This window comes from Melanostigma gelatinosum (genome assembly GCF_949748355.1).
Source record: "Melanostigma gelatinosum genome assembly, chromosome: 15".
NCBI classification, from domain to species: Eukaryota; Metazoa; Chordata; class Actinopteri; order Perciformes; family Zoarcidae; genus Melanostigma; species Melanostigma gelatinosum.
In genome coordinates this window covers 14,488,502-14,510,585 of record NC_136648.1, presented here as the reverse complement: position 1 = coordinate 14,510,585, position 22,084 = coordinate 14,488,502, and the positions used below count along the sequence as shown (strand labels likewise).

The following is a 22,084-nucleotide window of genomic DNA, read 5'->3' as shown; positions in this document are numbered from 1 at the left end:
AGCAGGGAGGGGACGCAGTCAGAAGAGGCCGAGGAACAGACAGGACAACAGACAAACACCGCTGACAACACCTCGTCGTGACAGCGTCTGTCCACAGCGAAAGGAAACACGCGGGGGACTGTTTTTTTCATCCCATGCATCTTTAGAAACAAGGTGAGCATTAAACGCAGCACTGCTCGTGTTGTTCCAGAGGAAGCTGTCAGTGCGCACCCCGCCCGTCCAGCTACCACAGGAGGATGCCTCTCGCTCCCCTCCGGCCTGGCTAGCTACTCGGTCTCCCCTCCTACCAACCCACATTAGTCCGCTTTGTATGAGCGCCAACGGTAACCAGCTATTTGTTGGTTTTGCTGTAATCCGGTGGTTCAATTCAGAAGCTATGCAAAGCCAACAAGTAGCCGAAGCTCCTTATGCTGTTTGACTTGAGGCTCAGTGCCAGTGTTGTTAGCCTCCTCTCATGCTAGCTTAGCAGGACTGCAGTGCTTGCGTGTGTGTGTTTGATTACTTCTCAGCTGGCCAGAATAGATTTGTCTGTGTTTTGTAGCAGTTGTTGATCGATAGATGGCCATGATGCACGAGAGGCTACTCACTGTCATGGCAATAAGATCAGAGATATTTCGATGACATGTGGAGGAGAGTGCATCCTTTCAGGCTAAGTTGAATACAGAAGTCGCTGTTTTGTTTCATCTCAGCCTCTGTACGAGCTTATGTGTTCATCAGACTTATGTGGAATGTGATTAAGGACGAACATGGCTCACGATCATCTGACGAGGAAAAGCTGGACTCCTCGTGTCATATGTCAGATGTTTGATGCAGGATAGATAAATCAAAGGTTGAAGAGCATACAAATACCTCCTAAGCAGAGGCTCAGTCCATCTGGACACCACCTGATGTACTCGATTAGGTGGAGCCTGAAGATAAAGTCAGTACGCAAACAAGAGCTTGTTGCAAATCACAACAGACTGCACTGCTGTCACCTTGTACACCTTTGCTCCATCAATATTTAACACGAATGTGAGATGTGTGACTGCATTTTGGATGGAAATCTGTACATTTGGGTTCATAAAGGAGAAGTAGGCCAGTGTGAGATGTGTGCATTCATTTCAGATGCGTACACACATGCATGTTTAGGAGCTTTCCAGTCGAGCCACTGATGATCTCTATGCTTATACTTTTATGCATTTCAGATGCTTCCTCCAACTTGCTACTAGTGCTGGGCAATGTGGCAGAAATCATTATCTCAATATCAATCGGGATATTTTCTGATATTGATGTATTCTACATGTTGCACATATTTAAAAAATCACTTTTATTCAAGACTTGGGACCAAACTTCAACTGATTTTGTTAGTTTTCGTGTGTGTGTGTGTGTGTGTGTGTCCGTCATTGTCAGCCCGTCGTCACCATGACAGCGGAGGAAACCATAAATGTGAAGGAGGTGGAGATCATCAAGGCGATCCTGGACTTTCTCAACTCCAGGAAGTTGCACATCAGCATGCTGGCTCTGGAGAAGGAGAGCGGCGTCATCAACGGGCTCTACTCAGACGACATGCTCTTCCTCAGGTAGGTGAACTCAACGGCAGTAACCACAACGTGCAGTCTGGGTCTGCCGCTCCTCTCAGGTTGCGGCTCAAAAAATGGAAACGGGAAACTGCTCCAGTCGTGAGCTGAGTTACTCTGGTAGTATCCTCTACATCGGGGATGTTGTAACACTGCACCGCTGCTGTGGATGTGAGTGCTCCCTTGAAAGTCAGCCAACAGTGTGTTGACTGCAGTTCTACTCGGTGTTAAATACATTTTGGTATTTTACCTTCTATTGCGTCAGTAGCTTGTCATGTTAAACCTTTATCAAGAAAATACCACAACAAATAGGACGTCAGAGATTCTGGAAATCCCTCGCTCTTCAGTTATACATTATAGAACCACATTTATATGATATTTTTGGGACATTTAAAATGTGTTTCCTGTGTTTTAAAAAATGAACTGTCTCTGTTTCAGGCAACTGGTGCTCGATGGCCAGTGGGATGAGGTCTTGCAGTTCATTCAGCCTTTGGAGTGCATGGATAAGTTTGACAGGAAAAGGTCCGTATGTGCAGGTTCACGTATCCTGTGTTGATGCCTACAGCAGCAGAGTCGGAGGCAAACCGCATCAACGCTTCTCTAATGTCTGTGTGACTGTCATGTCCTCAGGTTTCGTTACATCGTCCTCAAGCAGAAGTTTCTGGAGGCTCTGTGCGTGAACAACGCCATGTCAGCAGAAGATGAGCCACAGCATGTAAGTCATTACACTTCGAGAAACGTGCTACTAACTAACTATCGGTATTCGTTAATGTTCTCTAAGCCTCCCGTCAACAGCGGCTGCATTTGCATGCAAGGAGCGTTGTGGCCGTTGGCCTCAGTGCAGTCGAGGACTTATCTGGAATAAGCTGTTCATGTGCACCTCTGATACGGACTGTCCATGTTAGAACAAGCCGTTTTACATCATATGTCTGTTGTGATGTCCCACCCACAGATGATTTGGTCGAAAAGGCAAAATAAAGTGCGCCCTTCTGCTGCCCCCTTCCTTTTTGTCTGAGCTGTACATTGCATTTCTCACAGGGGGACGGATGGATGCCCCAATAGCAACAATAATAGTAAGCAATGGAAGCTAATGTGCTTTTTCCACACATGCTGACACTCTTTATATTCAGAACTCATTCTTTCTTTTCTCCTCTTACTCTGTGGGCCTACTGTCACGTGACATGGCAGAGCTGCAGCTTGTGACACTCTGGCCTATTGACTGGATTTGGTCAGACGTCTTTGGACATCTGTGTAAATCATTGCATTAGTGTGCAGAGGGGTGTGTATTAGTTGTTGTGATGTCGATTGTGTGTTGGCAATGACTTTTCCGGGTGGTGCAAGTCAAAAGTCATCCCTTTGTGGCGTCTTGTACGCGATATCCTTGCAGCTGGTTCTCTTGTTTTGTTTCCTCAGCCTCGTAACATTCTCCAGTGTGCTGCCGGAGATAAAGCTGCTGTTGAGAGAGAAACTTCTAATCAGTTAACGAGCAATTTCATGTTTTTTGTTTTTAGTTGGAGTTCACCATGCAGGAAGCAGTCAAGTGTCTCCACGCCCTGGAGGAGTTCTGTCCCACCAAAGATGACTACAGCAAACTGTGTCTGCTCCTCACACTGCCTCGCCTCACACACCACGCTGAGTTCAAGGCGAGATGCATGAACGATGATCCAAGCAAACATTTCAGCAGTATGAAATGCACGGATGTTGACTTCTTATTTCCCTGCTGGTGTCCTGCAGGACTGGAACCCGAGCACGGCCAGGGTGCAGTGTTTTGATGAGGCCTGCAACATGGTAGCGGACTTCATCCCTGCAGACCGGAAGCTGAGCGAGGCTGGATTCAAGGCCAGCAGGGATCGACTCTTCCAGCTGCTCCTTAAGGGAGTCCTCTACGAGTGCTGTGTGGAGTACTGCCAGGTTCGGACCACTAAAATCCTGACAGAAATACCGTGGTCTGAAACCAGTTTCCAGATTCATTTACATTTGTTGGGTTTTATTCCGTGCGCAGAGCAAGGCGACCGGTGAGGAGATCCCAGAGGGCGAGGTCCTCCTGGGTGTTGACATGCTCTGCGGTAACGGCTGCGACGACCTGGACCTGTCTCTGCTCTCCTGGATGCAGAACCTCTCCCACACCGTCTTCTCCTGCGCCTTCGAGCAGAAGCAGCTCAACATCCACGTGGACCGCTTGGTCAAGCCCACAAAGACCGGCTACTCCGACCTCCTCACCCCGCTCATCAGCAAACTGTCTCCGTACCCGTCCTCCCCGCTGCGCCGCCCCCAGTCCGCTGACACCTACATGTCGCGCTCCCTGAACCCGGCGCTGGACGGGCTGTCGTTCGGCCTGTCTGGCCAAGACAAGAGAGCGGGTGGCGGGGAGATAGCGCCAGGCAAAGGGGTCTCTCCCATGTCCCACTCCTTCGCCAACTTTCACTACCCCGGAGCAGGAGGACAGAGCCTGAGCAGGAGCCTCATGATGGAGAGCTCTGACTGCCACAGCATCTTTGAGGAATCCCCTGAAACGTAAGAGTTTGGACGGGACCACGTTTTTTTTTTCCCTGTGTCTGGTTTTATGCAACACCTTTTGTCAGATGTCTGAGATAATCTGTTCCTGTTTTGGGTTTTCTCTGTGAAGGTCTAGGACAGACACGCCTGTGGATAAGATGATGAGTTCGGGTGGAGCTCAGAACCTGCGTCCTGCCCCAGCTCCGGGCGAGGACGCTCCGTCACCTGGCTCCGGAGACAGGAACGAGGTAAACATTGGCTTTGCTTTTTAACCCGTTCGACCTGTTGTGTTGCACGTTACTTAACGAGTGCTTTATTTTCATATCTGCCGGCATTGTTTTCTGTCCTTGGTGGGTGTTGCCTTCACTGAAGGTCTATATATATCTATATATATATCTATATATATAGATATATATACATATTTGCATATTTGAATGTCTGTGTACAGGCACATGGAGGTTAGTTATTGTAATCTGTTGTAGTTCTTCACAATTCATACTCCTTTTGTCACAACCCAAATTTGAACACACAGACATGATACAATATTTTTAAAATTCAGTGTGACGTGCACTTTCAAAAAGTCCAAAACAAATAACAGGAGTCCATAAAGCCCTTACACATCTTAAAAGAAATCTCCTTATGACTCCAGATCTCCTGAGAAGAAGACGGAGAAGAAGAAGGTTGATCTGGTTCTAGGTCAGTCGGGACTCAGGAACCCAGGAGCTTTACCAAAGAGAGTCATTACAGCCCTCATGTTGCCTCAAAACACAGGATCTCATGCTCTCTATTCTGGCCCCGTTGTGCAGCTCAGTGTGAAGTGTTAGTGCTTTGTACTGCCTTCCCCGTCACCCTAGAGACACATAGAGGCCAGAAGCAGACTTGGGGGGGGGGGGGGGGGGGGAGGCCTCTGTGATCTCGTAGTCGCACTCCTCCTACCCTCTCTTTCTTTGTTCTCTTCTCTGCCCTCCGTCCCTTTTGGCACAGTGCCAGTGTCTCTCCCCTCCACGAACCAACAGTTCCCATCAGATTGCCAGGACAGGAAGCAGAGGACTGAGAGGGGACGTGTCCTGTCCTCAGCTCTCAGTCTCGCCCTCCTTCCTCCTCTAATACCTGAACTGACAGGAGAAGTGGGCAGAGCAGGGCTCCTCTGGCCACAATGCTGCCTTTGATTAGTGTTAATAGGAGTTGGCAGTGACTTTCTTCAGACGTTAACATGCTTCACTGTGTGGTATGGGTGTGTGAATAGTATGCTTTGTATGCGCTAAGTTGTTTCCACGTATCCTTGTTCATTTGTACATACCTGTGTTCATATTTCCCATTTCAGCCATATTCCTGTTTCTCCTTCTCCTAAATGACTTTTTCTGCTCTCTAGAGTGAATCGCCCAACAACAGATTCAATGCATAAATTGATGAAACCAAACAACAGGGTTTAATGGCATCACGTTCAATCCTCAGCTTCGTGACTCAACAGAGAAGTACGAGGAGTACTATCGGCAACGCCTCCGTGTGCAGCAGCACCTGGAGCAGAAGCAGCAGCAGAGGCAACTGTACCAGCAGATGCTGCTGGAGGGAGGGGTCCAGCAGGAGCCCCCCCCGCCCAGCGACATGCAGCACAGCCTCACGGAGAAGTTCCTCAACAGGTACAGACACGAGAGAGAGAGAGAGATGCCTGTCAGGCAGGTGGTGTGCGTCCATAACGTAGAGGCAAGTCAGAGGGGCAAACCTCCTGAAAGCAGTTCTGGTGCAGCTTGTCTGAATTCACTTGCTAAACACCATATTGCTTTTAATAACTTCATATGATAGAGGAGCAGCTGTCGGACAAGGAGAAGTAGACGTGTTAAGGCCCTGACAACAATGAGCCCCTAGCATGACACCTCCCCCTCCCCCCCTCAAAGAAACCCACCTCCTGTCCACATTGCACCATCTGTCGGGAAGAGCGACATCACATCACGGGGGACTATCGCACCATGTGCGTTAGTTATACACAATATTAGACTCAGACTCCACTCTTGAACATGGCAACCTAAGCATGCTTCCAAAAACCCCCACAAGAGTATATTTAGCTACGAATCTGTGACAAAAAAATGACGATTGGAAATGTGTTCATTTTTGCTCTGTCAGCAGGACAAGGGCCCTTTGATTTGTCCCCTGAGAGTTCCTCCTGTCCTCCCTTTCCCCAACCTCTCCCCGTGTCTGTACCCTCTGCATTATTCACAAGGGAAGCTGTGCATAATTACACCATTACTCCAGTTTTCTTTTGTCCCGTAAACTAGATTTAACTGAGTCAACTCTCAGTCAGCGTACTGACAGCCGGTTATGTGAAAAACATTTCTCCTTTTCCAAACGGTAAGCACAAGATAACTCTGATGACATGAACGACTTTGTGGAGCTCATGAATGTGTGTGTGCCTGTGTGTTGGTCTCCTCAGGTCCATCCAGAAGCTGGAGGAGCTCAATGTGGGGATGGAGGATCTAGGGGAGGAGGTGAAGTCTCTGGCCCAGCAGTGTAACGGGAACACGCCCACCTCTGAGGACAATAACAACCCTCCATCTGTGACACCGGAGCAGACCCGGGGGGGAGGGGTGCTCAGCAGCACCCCGCAACGCACCGCGGGGGGGCACCCGGTTCTGCCTCCAAATGACTCCCCTGTCGTCTCCCAGAGGTACTGTGGGTCTGGTGTCTTTTTGGGTTTCTTACACCGGAGTTTGTTGCAGGGTTGAATTTGATGATTGCTGTATTTATGTTTTTCTCAGTGAGCAGAAACAGAAAGGGAGTCAACCATGTGACTCTCCAGGCTCCTTATCCCGAAGTAAAGAGGTATGTATGCACACGAGTAACAGACCTGCTCTAAATAATGTATTACTCAACAAGCATGTCATCGTCTGCGCTGAATAATGAGCCTGAAATGAATCGCACACTCATTTTCTCTCACGTTAGCGGTTATTGCTGCCACAGAACAATTGCTTCTATTTTAAAGTTGAGCACGTTCCCTCGTGTTTGTGTCACAGAACAAGACGATACGGTGTCATGCTCATCTGGCATTTGACTACGCAGATTATAACATGATTATATCACCATCTCAGGCCAGCATCGTAACATCGTGGATGTCGTCGGGTAGAGGAGATCAAAATAGATCACGCCGCTAATTACACGTAATCTCTGTGTTCCTGTGTTTTCAGGGCGACAAGCCTAAAAGCCTGTTTGTGGCAGTGCACACTTTAGAAGATACTCAAGCCATTCGAGCCGTCGCCTTTCACCCGTCTGGATCGCTCTACGCCGTTGGATCCAACTCCAAAACTCTACGTGTCTGTGCTTATCCAGAAACATTAGACACGAGGTGAGGCGAATGAAAGAACGATTGAAATGATCGATGTTATGATGCATCCCACTCTTTTAGGATTACAACCAAAGTTACCATGATGTCATTTTGTGATCCAGGGTACCGTACATCCAAAGCATTGTAGAATGTAGATGATACTGATTTTAAGGGCTTTTAATGGTCACCTGATAAGGAAGACTAATAGGAACTTTTTTACTTCACAAGCTCTTCAGACTCTCAGGAAAAGTCATAATGGTTTTCTCAATCCTGAAAATCACCAGTATATAGGAGCACATTGTGTGAATGTTAACCAGTTTACTCATCTTTTCTTCTTCTTCACTCTTCCTCTCCTCAGTGGTTCAAGTCCAATAAAGCAGCCCGTGGTCCGCTTCAAGAGGAACAAACACCACAAAGGGTCCATCTACTGCGCGGCCTGGAGCCACTGTGGGCAGCTGCTGGCTACCGGCTCCAATGACAAATATGTCAAAGTCCTACCTTTCAGTGCAGAGACATGCAACGCCACCGGTACAGACAGCGGGACACTCCCGTGATGCTAAACTGGAGCCTGGCTTCTGTTATCCTCATTTTTCGCTTGTGTGTCTCTCTCTCTCTCTGCGCCCCTAGGCCCGGACTTGGAGTTCAGCATGCATGACGGCACCATCAGAGACCTGGCCTTCATGGAGGGTCCAGAAAGCGGAGGGGCCATCCTGATCAGCGCCGGAGCTGGAGACTGTAACATCTACACCACCGACTGTCAGAGAGGACAGGGTCTGCACGCCCTCAGCGGACACACGGGTACACCGACTGTCTCATCCATCCAAAACTCCATGGAGGTCCAAAACAGGAAGTGGAGATGACAAGTATGTGTTGCTGTTTAGGTCACATCCTGTCTCTGTATACGTGGGGGGGCTGGATGATTGCCTCCGGCTCTCAAGACAAGACGGTGCGTTTCTGGGACATCAGGGTGCCCAGCTGTGTCCGAGTAGTGGGAGCTGCTTTCCATGGCTCAGGTATCACGTGTGTGTGTGTGTGTGTGTGTGTGTGTGTGATGAGTTTGACACTAGAAGGAGCTCTGCTTTCACAATATGAGACCATTGTACTGGTTCATATCTTGTTTTTTTACAGCTACACCCCCCCTTTTTTAAATTTGTTTTATTTTATTGCGCAGGCAGTCCTGTTGCCACGGTAGCAGTCGATCCTAGTGGCCGTCTCCTAGCAACAGGACAGGAAGACAGCGCGTGCATGCTGTATGACATCAGAGGAGGACGCACCGTCCAGGTGTACCGGCCGCACTCCAGCGACGTGCGATCCATCCGGTTCTCCCCCGGAGCACATTACCTGCTCACTGGCTCCTACGACAAAAAGGTCATCGTCAGCAACCTCCAAGGTGCGTCTCCTCTGCTCACATAGTGATCGGGGAGTAAGGATACATGGAGGACCGCTTTCATTCTAACGAGATGTATTCATGTTGATTAGTGAGCTCTGAGGACACATATTTACTGTAAAGACGTGAGAATGATATCAATCTTCTCACCCAGTTGTCTGCAAGAGATATGAATAAGCAGGCAGCTACAGTGGATTGGCACATGAAGTTATCTCCCTGCACTCTACATTCAGTTGCTTGTTATTAGGTGCACCAACCTGCTTGATGAACTGTATAGAGATTCCCGAGGTTTCATCAGACTCCACTGAGAGTATTTGTTCCCCAGCTTGTAATGTCTACAACACAAAGAAAGTGATCATAATACTTGTACAGGGTTTTAATACTTCTTTTCTTTTAATACTTAACGTCTTACAGGGAAAAACTGCTTTTAACGGAATCATTTCTGCGTCGTGGTGTGTCACGATTTTAAATCCGCCCGTCTGAGCTCCATTTCCTGTCTCTGTTGCTAGGTGACCTGACCAAGCCGCTGCCTCAGACCGTGGTGGGAGAGCACGGCGACAAGGTGATTCAATGTCGATGGCACACACAAGACCTGTCCTTCCTCTCGTCCTCCGCTGACCGCACTGTCACACTCTGGACGCACAACCCATAACACACACGCACACACAGACAACCAGTTATAATCTAAAACACACACATTCCCCCTAAACCCTCCTCCTGCACCATCAACACTGTCGCACTCTTTCCACACACTTGACACTTACAGCTTGAAAGACACACACATAGATCGACACACAAACGGGTGAATGGGCCTTTCACTTGTGTCTGTAGGAAACCAAAATGGATACTAACCTGTGACACATCAGAAGCACACCTGCTGCATGTTCTCCTTTTTTTTCTTTACGTCACTCACATTTCACATCGTCACCTCGAGGGGTTAAACGGCAGGATCATTCCTTTTCTTTTCCTCACCATCACTTTGTCTCCACCTCCACTCGTTATACAGTTGCTGCACGTCCTTTCCACGGAGGAGTTGTTGAGATTAGACAGGACAGAGTGCTTTGTTCATGATGGTGCCTTCCTTGAGTTCTCAGTTTCCATAAGAAAAATGTAAAAGCAAACCAAACAAACTAGATAATATGGTCATTTTTCAAGATCAAATTTTGTTACGTTATCTTAAGAAGTCCTACATTCCTTCGTTTTTTTTCTTACAGCTGGTGTTATGCTGCTATCGTTTTGGGGAAAACAAGTTGAATTTATAGAGTGCAATGTCATTTTTCCTCAGTGTGTCAGTAGTGGGCTTTTCCTATCAGGAGGCTGATTCTGTAGAAACCCTATTACCAGCTGTTGCTTCCCCGTGGGATGTGCTGACGTCTAATGTTTAACGGTATCCACTGCATTGCTACAACTCAAAAAAAGGTGTAAATTATCTCGTGCAGTTGTTTTGAATTTTAATTCAGTGTCCTGTTTGCGCTGAAGCTGTTAATGTCTCGCGGTGGCTTGCTTGCAATGGAAGGTTGTTATTATGTCGGCGTCAAAGGGAAACGCAAAGTGTAATTCGTGCTCGAGTGCCCTTGCATTCGGGTGAGGAGTGTTCACAAGCTTTGGTTTGTCTCCTGCTGTAACACGATGACAACAGTAGGTGGCAGTCTTTGCCCGCAGCGAGGGTCGAACCAACACGCACAAAGAAATCTGAGTGGACGCAACGGGTGCTTCCATATTTATTTAGAACCAGTATTTGCGGCATATGCATTGTGTTCTTTTCTTGTATTGTACATGCGCACTTTTTCTTTGGACATTTTCTTCTAATATTGATTTACTTACAAAGATGCATATTTTATGTTAATGTATAGTATATATATTGTTTTAACAAATAAGGCCAAACTAATGCGTACATAGATGTATTTATTCCAGTTGTGTTTCTGTATGTACAGCTACTATGTTTTTGAAATGCTAGTGGCTCTTGTATTAAGCCTTTCTAATTCTTGTTTTTAAAAGTGACTTAAATTAATTCAAGCTAACTCGAGTCTGACTGCTGGTACGTTCAATAAAGTGTCTTTTACACAAACTGGATCTTTTCTGTTTCGTTCACATCGAACATTTAAAAAAAGCCAAAACAAGACGAACCAGTTAGTACAAAGAGCACACGGGTTAAATTCATTCTTTTATCAAATAGTTTGCTCAAAATACCATTTCCCCAGCCTGACCTTAATAACCCCCCCACACCCTCACACATAAACAACATACATGGAAAGAGTGCTGTACCTCTGTGCCCACACTGACTCAGACACCACATTACTTCATAGTGGTGGGATGGAAAAATCATAACAATCATTAAAAAAAAAGTACAATAAATACAGACATAACGGCAGTGGTGTATTGAAAAATACACACAGGGTGAAATGAGTACAGAAGGATAAAAAAAAACACTTGGCCCTGATACTGCTGAGTTAATTTGAGATTTCTTTCATACCGTATACTACATATAATGCTGACAGTGCTTTGTTTTGTCCAAAAGGACACGTGTAAAGATACACAAGGCTTTCTTGTGAGTGACCACCTCTCGCTGTCCATCCACACCTCCATGAGATGAAAACAAAGAAAACCCGGCTGTCCCTTTTTCTTTAGTGCTTTGTTCAGTTGGAGTCGGGCCTGGCTGCAGCTGCTGACGGCAGGGTGACGCGCTGCTCGTCCATCCGTTTGGCCTGAGAGCGCATGATGAGGCTGAAGAAGTCCTCGTCTGGTACGGTCGGCCCCCGCGCTGGGGGAGGGGGAGGGGCGCAGCGCTGGTCATCCAAGCGGGACCCCTGGTGGTCAAGAGGAAGGAAGAGAATTTCATGTTCCCGTTTAGAAAAACTTCTTTTGTATTAAACGCACTGTATGCTTATCATCGTACAGGAGACGGTAGCGGCGTATATATTTGGTCATGTCGGGTACCTGGCATTTGACGAGCATGTTGAAGAAGTCGTCGTCAGGCTCGGCGTTGTCTGCGTTGGCCATCAGGTGGCTGAGCACGGCCCGGTTGCTGTTTTGGTTGAGCCTGAGGCCGGGCAGGCTCCCCCCCGCTGCTGAAGTATCCTCTAACCGCCGGCCTTGGGCGCCAGAGACGTTGGCAGACTCTGATCCAGCTACAGAGAGAGAATCGATGAAGCGCCAGAGGAGGAACACAGCAGGAGAAGTTTCATATCCGTGTGAAAAGTAAGACGCATTGTGAGAATCGGATGACTTGTGTATGAACACATGCACTCACATTTCCTGATGGCCCTGGGAGGCGACTCTGAACCGCTGCTCAGCGATAACCTGCTGCCCTTATCCTGTATTGAACAGCGCTGGTCATCCATGCGGTTGCTCTGGAAACGGCTCAGCAGATCGAAGAAGCCCTCGTCTCCAAGCATGTCCGGACTGAGTCGCTGGTGAAGTACAAAAACCCAAACATGAGAAACGGCGTAACAGAACAGGCCTGGTTTGATGATAGCTGTAAGAGGGTTCATACACATTTTGACCAATGGATTTCCATGACTTTTCCATGACTTTAAACCAAATTTCCATGACCAAACATTTTGTGAAATCTCAGTGTATACATGAAAAAGTGAGAAAATGTAGTATTTAAACTAACAATGAGCATTCCAAAGCATACAGTATATCTTAAATGACAAACGAATGAGAGACAATCGTTTGATTAAAAGAATAAACGTTTATAAATATACTCTGGTTGACAGGCATTCATAACACTGACACATCAATAAGAGCTTTAGTAGGTAGTAGCATCCAGCTCGTGCACATATTGCTTTCCCTTTTGTAGTGAAATTTTTTCATTGAACCCTGTTACCGTATGGCTTCATATTAACTTCCACTGTACAGCTGTTGGAATTGTGGCCTATCTTCTATTTGCAATTAATATGCATTCAATCCAGTTCAATTATTTAAATGAAAATGATAATCTACTCTGGCTAAAGTAGTTTATCAAGAGTAAAATAATAGCTGTGATCTAGACACGCCTCTGCATTAGCAACCTGCTGAAATGAAGGTACAGGCACCTTAACCCTCATTACTTCAGGGTTCTTGGGAGCAACATGGGACTGTTAGTCCACTGGCTGTGGTCATTACAGTGAACAGTGTGATGAGAGGACACGTGAGCCCTTGTTGCTGTAGTTCATCTCCTTGGAGCAGAGGCTGCATTTAGCATACCCTGCCTCATCAATGTATTTAAAACACTGACAGCAGGAAGCTGTACTCACGTCAGTTTAGACCTCCACCTTTATCCAGGCCCAGCTCCACCTTTATCCAGGCCCAGCTCCACCTTTATCCAGGCCCAGCTCCACTCACATCTCAGCCCTGCGTCAAGCTGCGCTACACAACCAGCCTCCTCTCCCTGAAGCTCTCTGACCTCATCATCTCATCGGTATCTGGGCCTCATGTGTCGTGGTCATGAAAGTTATTCTGACCACGAAATCATCCTCATTCTACTTTGAGTTAAAAAAAACAACCTGCAACCAGATGCGCCGGTGTTCCGGTTTAACGTTAACGAGTGACCGCGTGAACTGAACCAGAACACGGGGGGGGCTGCATGTTTCATCACGTTATGTTTTTTCCTTCTAAATCGCGATAATGACGAACGTTAACAGTCGACAAAGTTCCGCATGCAGTGGACGTCAACTTAACCCAGCAAGTCTGAACGGTAACGGAACATAACGTAACTTAAACTTTAAGGAAAGGAAGACGCTGTACACATCTGAACGCTGATTGGCCAAGACTCGTCACATCAAAGATGTTCTATTGCGAAGATCACAACATCACATTTTCTCCTCGTCTCACTCCAATCTGAGAAACACCGGCTGGCAAGTCAGCGCAAATCAACGACATGAAAATATGTATATAACAAATTTCCATGACTTTTCCAAAACTTTTGGGATTTTATTTTTTTCCAGGCCTGGAAATAACCATTTTAAAATTCCATGACTTTTCCAGGTTTTCCATGACCGTACGAACCCTGTGTAAGATACGAAATGAGGTCCAGGCGTGTGTGTGTGTGCGTGCGGTTATCAGCTGAATGCACGCTGCACTGTGTACCTTCTGGGGTCCCTGTGCGGCCGTCTGGCTGGTGTCCAGTGTGTTGCTGGTGTCCTGGAGAACCTTGCTGGAGCCTCCGGCCTTGTACTTCTTCCCGCGCAGACGGCTGACAAAGAAGAGCTTGGAGGAGCTCTTAACCAGGGAGGGTTTGGGCTGTTTGGTCAGGAGGTCACTGTTCCACTTCTGACCCTTCAGCGCACAGGAATGGATCAGTTACCACAATGCAGAAGGAAATGAGGGGCGGAGCCACGATAGTGGACCGTGGACTTAGTGTGACAGGAGAGATTTCTTACGTTTATCTTGTCTGGAGTCAGTTTCATCAGCTCCAGCTTCTCCATGCTGTGTCTTCTGCTCATCCTGGGCCTCGCTCCTAAAACACACAAACAATTACAACAATATAATCACCAGCTTTACAAACTACACTATTTAAAGAAGACGTATAACCTGTAACTGACCATGCAGGTTGTAGTCGATATCCTTATTCTCTGAGATAGTGGAGTTATTTGTGCTGTAACTGAGACCCAGAACCATCTGGAGATCAGAAACGTTCATACGTGCCGTCAGCTCCCCGCTCCTGTCTCCAGTCTAAACAAAAACACACACACACAGTTACTGAAGGATTTCTTTTCCTGTTTTTGTAAAGTAAAACTGCTTAGAATATTGTTTCCACTGTAAAGGAGAAGGACAGAAGAATGTTTGTTTTGTATTGTGTACCTCTTTGCAGATCTCCAGGTGTTTCTCAGCAAAGTGCATGGCTTGGTCATGGTTCCCCAGTGCAGTGTAAGCGTTGCCAAGACTCCAGCATGCACGGCCCTCCCCAATCCTGTATCAAAAGTTTAAATTTAAATTTAAACACGTGTATAAGGGTTCACGGTTAAAATGTAGGGAATTCTTCTTCCCATAGTGAATGTGTGTGTGTGTGTGTGTACCTGTCATTGAGGTCCTGGGCTATGATGAGGTGTTTCAGGTGGTAGTCTATGGCTCTCTCATAATCCTGCAGAAGTGTGTAGGTGTTGCCCAGACTGTAGCAGGCCTGGGCCTCCACAGCCCGATCCTTCAACTGCCTCGCCAGCTGCAGCGTCCTCCTGACAAACATGCAAACAAGCGGGTTCAAAACACAGCAGAGAGGAAGCTATATTGTCCTCTGGCTTCTAACATCTCAGGCTCACTTTCTCAGAAGAAGTCCCCACAGTTCCCAAAGTCTGGGAACAACATATCATGTAACACACAAAGGGAAGATCCCCTCATTATTTCTGCAGTGAGCAGAGAGCCGTAAAACCAAAGCTATAGTTATGCGTTGTGGTGCAACACTCTTAAAAAAGTCTTTCAACGGAGATGATTTGTCACACCACACTCAACATATCTTAATATGTAGCGAAAGAGAGAAACGATGAAGTGCACTGTTTGCTCAGTTATCAGTGAGCAGGCTGTGGCTTACTTGTAATGCTCAGCTGCCACTTCAAATTCCCCCAAAAAGATGAAGGCGTTCCCCAGGTTGCAGTAAGCCCGTCTCTCTGCCGAGCGGTCGCCAAACTCCTTGGCTATGAGCAAGCGCTGTTCAAAGAACGGGACATAGAAACACATTTTAGGATTCACTGTAACTCATTACAGAAGTGGGTGTTGACTGAGGAACAGTTATAAAGCTTTAATAATAGAGCGGTGTTACACTTATGACACTATAATGAAAGGGTCTTTTAGGGTTACACCAAACCTGTTCGTGAGAAGCTACCGCTTGGCGGAAGTTTCCCAGTAAGTAGTACGTGTTGCCCAGGTTGCCAAAGGTTCGACCCTGAGCGGCGCGATCCCCGAGCTCCTTCACGATCGCCAGGTTTGCCCTGAAAGAGCACAAAAGCAACATAATTGGACACTAGCAGAAATATCCCCTGCACATATTCGGCAGCGCCACACACTGTGCGGCCACTTACTCGTAGTACTCGGCTGCCTTCCTCAGCGCCGTCATGACCTCCTCTGGGAAGTCTCCGGGCTCAGCTCCACTCCAACAGATGCTTTTGCCTTTGGCGTGGTACACGTTCCCGAAGTTATACAGAGCTCGCGCCTGACCCACCTAACGCACATCAAGGGAACACACGTCAGAGCTGAAGGCAGATGTCTCCTGATCCCCTCAATACACCACCGTATCACTTCTGGGCTGCCTCACCTTGTCATTAATGTCTCTGGCTATGTCCAAGTGCCTCTGACAGCACACCACAGCCTCGTCAAACCGCCCCAGCACCTTTAATGTGTTGCCCAGGTTCCCACTGGCTTTGGCTTCTCCAAGCAGGTCACCAACAGTCCTATTAATCAGACATTATGTTAATAATAATAATAAATATGGTAATGATCAGTCGGCGGGGTTGCGGGGGTTCTTGTGCAGCTCCGACCTGGTCAGGGTGAGGTCGTGCCGGTGGAACTCCAGGGACTTAGCGTAGTCGTGCAGGTGGAAGTAGGCATTGCCCAGCTGGCTGTAGATGGCGCTGAGCACCTGCAGGTCCTCTGTGCCCACCTGGATGGCAGCTTCAAAGAAGGAGACGCCCGCTCTGTAGTCGCCGACCTTACAGAGACGCTCACCCTCCAACGCCAGCTCCAGACAGGACACCTCCATCCTACAGCAGAGCGAAGCAGAGTCAGTCTGTCAGGTGGCGAAAAACAACGATCTGGTCTGTTCTCTGCTGCTTGAACCGTCTTCTTACTGAGCAGACAGTATTTAAAGGCTAATAATGAAATAATTTGCGGTGAGGTAGATCTTCTCCGACTGAAATCTACAGCCAACTGACCGCTCACAACCAGGGAACAAAGCGTTCAGCCTTTGCTTAGAAAGAAGGCGTTTAGCTACTTCCTTCCTTCCACCGACGGAGAACAACAGTTCAAACTGTTTGTTATGGTAGATCTCACATCCCCTTTGACGTGCCTCAGAAAGTGAAGTGGGTTCCTGCTACAGTCAAATGAAGCCAAGAGCGGGTAGAAATATTAAAGCGTACCGTTGGTTATCATTCCCCTGTTTATTAGCTTTTGAGTTGTGCCTTAAAAGATCAACAAAGGGTCGTGTAGGAAATCAGCTTCATAATGTAGGATATAATGTTCAACATGCAATCAGAATTGTGCTTTCTGAGATCAATGACCAACCCCGCCTCGCAGTTACAAATTCTTTACTTTAAGTAGCAAACAATGTGTGCAAAGCAAACATTTGTTTTTCAGGAAACTGCATTGTTGGGAAGAGCTCGGCTTCACACAAAGTCTATTTAGTTTGTTTATGTCAAGCTTTCCTCATGTACCCACCCGAGGTTTTGTCTGAAGGCTCTTCAAAACAGACCCAGAAACACTTACATAAAGTCACATTCTAGTGTGGGCATCTTCCATGAAGTTATAGTTTACTAAGTCTGTGTGCTGTTAAAATGACACAAAAACACCAAACACAGGAGCTTGTTTCATCATAGGTTAGAATATGTGAACAAAGTCAAACTGTATACACACAATAGTCGGTAAAGCTCATGTAATCAGCAGTCGTAGGCCTTAAATCAAAAAAGGCTTTTTGTCTACTACCAAGTTGCCAACATACTTTTCCTGTACTGTAAATAAAGTGGCAAACACTGGCCTACCTGCTTGCTTTGTGTGTCTTACAACAACAACAACAACAACAACAGCAGCAGCACATTGAACTGCTGAGAGGCATCTACCGAGGTTTCCACAACAACAACTTCCAGGCTGCAGTTCCTTCTCTTTGTCTGAAGCATGGAGAACGCAAACTCAATGTACAAGTCTGTGCTAAAGAAACATCGAATTTGTTGCTGATTTAAGTCCAAGACAAAAGTAAAGACAGCAGCATTCCTTTCCTGTGACATCAAAACCATTTGCTATCATAGCATCACGCACTGGAAAACTTTTCAAGGGGACGCGTGTGATGGTGTCACAACATTAACTTCCAATGCGTGGCAGCAAGGAAACTGCACCGTCAGCATATTCTTAGCTAATCTGCTTGTCTTTAAAGCTCTCTCTCTCTCTCTCTCTCTCCTGACCTGGTCACCTGAGATTACGGCTGCAGAGTGCGCACCCGACAGATTACGTGGGCTGAGTGCGAAACAGATTTATGAGACGTGTCAGGCACAAGCAGCCTCTGTAGTGAAGTCCAATGGACTCAAGTCATTAACAACAACCATCCCGACAGCAGTAGAACATATCCTCTATCCAAATAAAGTTGGACAAAGCAAGCAGTGATGAATTTTTCAGGGTGTTGTGAAAAAATGTGCTGTAGCTGTTTTTCACACTTTAGAGCAGGTTTAAGAATGAAACAGAAGCTCTCAGAGGCGTATAGTTTAAATCAAAAGCAATAGGTTTATTTATCGAACAAAGTTATTCAGCCAACACAATTAAACATGCATGGGCTCTAATGATTTCCCTCTCAGAGGTCCACCATAAGACACGCTTAAACACATCAGCATCATCCTTAATATATGGGGTCCGCCCCTTGCTACACATTGGCCAAAGTCAAAGATGCAGGCGTGGCACGTTTGTACGTTATGACACCTGGGTGGAGGCCGTGAATGTCCATTCACCTTTGGCCCCTCCCAATAGGCGTTGGTTTCCGTCAGTGTGAGTGAGAGTTTGAGGCGAGAGGACCTGGGAAAGAGTGTGTGGAGAAAGCCGGGCTCAGCTGGGCGTTGGCCCTCGCTTGAATCTCACTGTCTATTGTGTCTTCCTTATCTTCTCTAAAGATGGCTGCCTGTTCTTATGTGACGCAGTTAAATAAGTAACCTCTCACCTGCTTCTCTCTGGCCTTGCTGTGTTGTGAGCACTGTATAAGTGGTTAATAGTGCTGCATAAGATAATGGTTATTAAAACTACAAATATACTAGTGATTAATTAAACTGTATATATAAGCTAGTTGCTGATTAAGCTGTATATAAGCTAGCTGTTGAATAAACTGTATATAAGCTAGTTGCTACTTAAAGCTGCATATAAACTAGCTGTTGATTAAGCTGTATATGAGCTAATTGCTGATTAAAACTGTATATATGCTAATTTTATCAACAAATCCCTCTCTTGACGTCTGAAGGACGTCACTTTCTTTACTTTCCTACCCTGTTCACACGCTGGTGTCTTCCTCTGCCTCTCCTGACCCTACCAGGCTGTTCTGCTCTTCCCATACTGGGTAAGCGCCATAAGGAGGGGGTGGTAATGGTTCCTTGGAGAGGGCAGTGGTGATGAGACGGCCAACCAAAGAACGAATACAGGGTATTATACAACATCCACATGAGACCAATATTGCAATGAACACACCCACTGACACTGCTATTGACAAGATCAGGTGCTTCCATTTTCCAAACATGTTTTCCATCCAATCTCCAAATGGATTGTTCACACCTGATGCTTCCTGCATTTCGTTTGACAGTGCCCTCAGACTATTCAGTGCTTTTGTGACTGAACCGTCCGGCGCAGTATTGTTGGGGATGACAGTGCAACACAGGTCTCCAAACATTGAGCAAACACCTCCTTTTTCAGCAAGCAACATGTCCAAAGCCATTCTGTTTTGTACAGTAATCAAAGAAGTAGGGGCCAGCTGCTCAGCCAGACCCTCTATTGCATCCCTAGTATGATTAGCCAAACGAAGAACATTGTAATGCACATAATTGATACGATCAACATTTTTATTCACAGTTATCCATGGAATAATACTTGCGACACTCTCAAAACCTGCTGCAATTTGGTCTACCAATTTGTATTCATTAGGCACTCCTCTGGGCACTCCGATAGCATCTATGTAAGTTGGACCTCTGTCCAGGCTGAACTCAGCTTCAGCTGCTCTTTTAGCTAAGATATGTCTGCGTCTGCGTTGGGTCAGGCTTTGTACTTTGTTTTGGTCCTGTATTATTTTGTCTCCCACTAAGGTAAGTGGCATTGCCAGCCTCACCATAGCACAGACTCCTATTGTAGATGGTGGTATGTTAGTGAATAAGCGCAGACCCCCACAGTAGTAGAATAGCCCTCCCCTAGCCCAAGAACCTATCTCTGAGCCTGGTCGTGTCATGTTGCACCAGTCTTCTGGCACACTACCTAGGTGGATTTGAGCTCTATCGTTGGTGAAATGGTAACAGACATATCTGGATCCTAGTCCTTTGTAAGCTTTGAAATAACCTACTGCAGTTTGGTTGTCTATCGGTGGGAATATGGATGCCAGAGTAGTGCAATGTGGTGGAGTAGCCATTTTAGTCATTTTTGTCATGCACGCGTATCCTGTTGGGTCAGATTCAGGATATAGTGGTGCTGGTTCGGTGAACATAGCTGGTCTAGCTGCAGCACAAGCTACACAGCCACTCATTTTGTTTTTTATAGCATTATCAACAATCCAATTTAACCATACATTGTCGCTTCCTTGTCCTGTAGCTAATTGGATCACCTGTTGGGGAGTCCATTTAGAAAAGTCTTCTGATAAGACAGTAGGTGGGTCTGGTGGTAGCGGTTGTCTGTGCGGAATTATGTTTATTTGAATTCCTACTCTCGGGTCTTTGCCTGGGACGTCCACTAATAGGGCGAACCATATTATGTTTTTTCCTGTGCTGCTTTTGGTGACGTTGTTCAGGGACAGAGATAAGGGATTGGCTGTTGCTGAAAAGTCTCGTTGGAAGTCTATTTTGTCCCATAAGGTCCTTCTCGGACTTTCCCCTCGCATTGTTGGCTTCCACCGCCCTGTGTGCTTAGTTACCGCCCCCCAGGAATGACAAAACGCTATGGACGGGACGTTCACGTAATTCTCACATCTGTTGACTATGGCATTGTCAGCACACAAATACACAGCACGACCTCTCCATGCTCTTGGACTTCTTCCACAGTTAATCACATCACACAAATCAAAAGTAAAAACGGTTTTGCTCCCCTTGGTATAGTTTAAGGTCAGATATGCACGACACGCTTTTGGTGGTGGCTTGTATGCCGGTTCTGAGGCATCTCTTTTTTGCCTAACCTTCCCTCTCTCGAGGTCGTTTTGAGTTTTGTTCACATCCTCGCCGCTTGTTGTCAGATTGCAGCTTGGATGACTCTCAAACCCTGTCAGATTTTGCACTGCCTCTGGCAGACAGCCATAGTTTCCGCTAGTCGGTTTGTTCACTGTTTTGTCCCCCATTTTCAATCCCAAAGTCAAGAATATCACAAATGCCACACCCAAACCCAATAGGACCCACCCAGTTCTTTTACCTATCCCCATGTCTTTCCAGGTACCTGGAGTGGGATGAATCCCCTGTGGCTGGATGTCTGTTTCCCCCAACAGATTACACTCACACTCCATTTTGCGCCAGATCACCTCGGACCTCTGCTAAGGGTCTGGAACGCTCAGATGCTGGGGCACAATGTGACAGGTGGTGCCAAGGTGCTCCTGATTTACCTATGACCTGGACCGAGTGTGAAGTAACCTCCTTCACTTCGTACGGCCCTGTCCACCTGGGGTCAGTCCACTTTCTCTTGTGAACTTTGACCCTGACCCAGTCACCCACTCGGATGAGATTTTTCACTTCCTCCTGGTCAGCTGCACTGGTCCGCAGGACCTGTTTGGAGAGAGCCTCCGTGAGAGTGATTAACGCAGTCATATATGCCTTCATTTCAACTTGCTGCACATCTAAAGCAGGAATATGACTACTGTCTCTTGGAGGACCAGGCATTTGCCTCCCTGTCATTAACTCATGTGGTGAAAGATGCGTCTCATTTCCTTGTGCGCTCCTCATTGCCATTAGAGCTAATGGTAAGGCTTCAACCCATGTCAGCTTTGATGCCGCACATGTCTTTGCTATTTTTGATTTTAGCGTCTGATTTGCCCTCTCTACCAGTCCTTGTGACTGTGGATGATACACTGATCCATATCTATGTCTGATTCCTAGTCTGGCTTCCACTTCCTGCAAATGCTTATTACTGAAATGTGAACCATTATCGGACCTTATGCATCTAGGAACACCATAGCGAGGTATTAGTTCTGTTTGCAGCCACTTTATTACTGTCTGTGCGTCTTCTTTTTTAGTTGGGATTGCCTCTACCCACTTTGAGAATCTGTCAACCATTACCAAAATGTATCTTTTTCCTTGTACTCTGTTATCATGTCCCATGTCAGTAAAGTCTATGCTGATGTCTTGGAAGCAGGCTGATGGTACAGGATAAGAGCCCATAGGTGTCTTGTACGGTTTCTTCACATTGTGATCCCCACAGGTGGTGCATTCGTCGCAGAAGAGGGACACCATGCTTTCCATGCGTGGGTGCCACCACAGTGCTTCCACCCTTTGT

General features: G+C 46.7%; 2 protein-coding genes across 2 annotated transcripts in view; one reads left to right on the top strand and one right to left on the bottom strand.

The window, feature by feature from the left end:
- The first annotated feature begins 8 nt into the window (after positions 1-8).
- wdr47a (WD repeat domain 47a) lies at positions 9-10,812 on the top strand. Its single transcript, XM_079284252.1, has 17 exons — positions 9-153; positions 1,390-1,559; positions 1,995-2,078; positions 2,187-2,271; positions 3,068-3,199; positions 3,291-3,467; positions 3,559-4,070; positions 4,183-4,300; positions 5,508-5,692; positions 6,481-6,714; positions 6,806-6,869; positions 7,232-7,389; positions 7,727-7,896; positions 7,996-8,166; positions 8,250-8,381; positions 8,540-8,758; positions 9,265-10,812. Exons 2-17 carry the CDS (start codon positions 1,402-1,404, stop codon positions 9,405-9,407), a joined length of 2,742 nt encoding a protein of 913 aa, XP_079140378.1. The 5' UTR covers positions 9-153; positions 1,390-1,401; the 3' UTR covers positions 9,408-10,812.
- Positions 10,813-11,016: 204 nt separating this feature from the next.
- gpsm2 (G protein signaling modulator 2) overlaps positions 11,017-22,084 on the bottom strand; it is a 23,948-nt gene continuing 12,880 nt past the window's right edge. Inside the window, exons 3-15 of the mRNA XM_079285017.1 lie at positions 16,207-16,428; positions 15,984-16,119; positions 15,751-15,890; positions 15,537-15,660; positions 15,264-15,379; positions 14,755-14,910; positions 14,540-14,648; positions 14,281-14,410; positions 14,119-14,195; positions 13,826-14,014; positions 12,006-12,165; positions 11,693-11,883; positions 11,017-11,562 (exon numbers count right to left, since the gene is read on the bottom strand). Coding sequence (XP_079141143.1) covers positions 11,392-11,562; positions 11,693-11,883; positions 12,006-12,165; positions 13,826-14,014; positions 14,119-14,195; positions 14,281-14,410; positions 14,540-14,648; positions 14,755-14,910; positions 15,264-15,379; positions 15,537-15,660; positions 15,751-15,890; positions 15,984-16,119; positions 16,207-16,427 — 1,920 coding nt within the window. The 5' untranslated portion in view covers position 16,428 and the 3' untranslated portion in view covers positions 11,017-11,391. The remainder of the gene's footprint in view (positions 11,563-11,692; positions 11,884-12,005; positions 12,166-13,825; positions 14,015-14,118; positions 14,196-14,280; positions 14,411-14,539; positions 14,649-14,754; positions 14,911-15,263; positions 15,380-15,536; positions 15,661-15,750; positions 15,891-15,983; positions 16,120-16,206; positions 16,429-22,084) is intronic.

Coding starts and splice junctions, on each gene's coding strand:
- wdr47a (XM_079284252.1), top strand. CDS start 1,402: ATGACAGCGGAGGAAACCATAAATGTGAAGGAGGTGGAGATCATCAAG. Junction 1,560..1,994: donor GACGACATGCTCTTCCTCAG/GTAGGTGAACTC, acceptor TCTCTGTTTCAG/GCAACTGGTGCTCGATGGCC. Junction 4,071..4,182: donor TTTGAGGAATCCCCTGAAAC/GTAAGAGTTTGG, acceptor TTCTCTGTGAAG/GTCTAGGACAGACACGCCTG.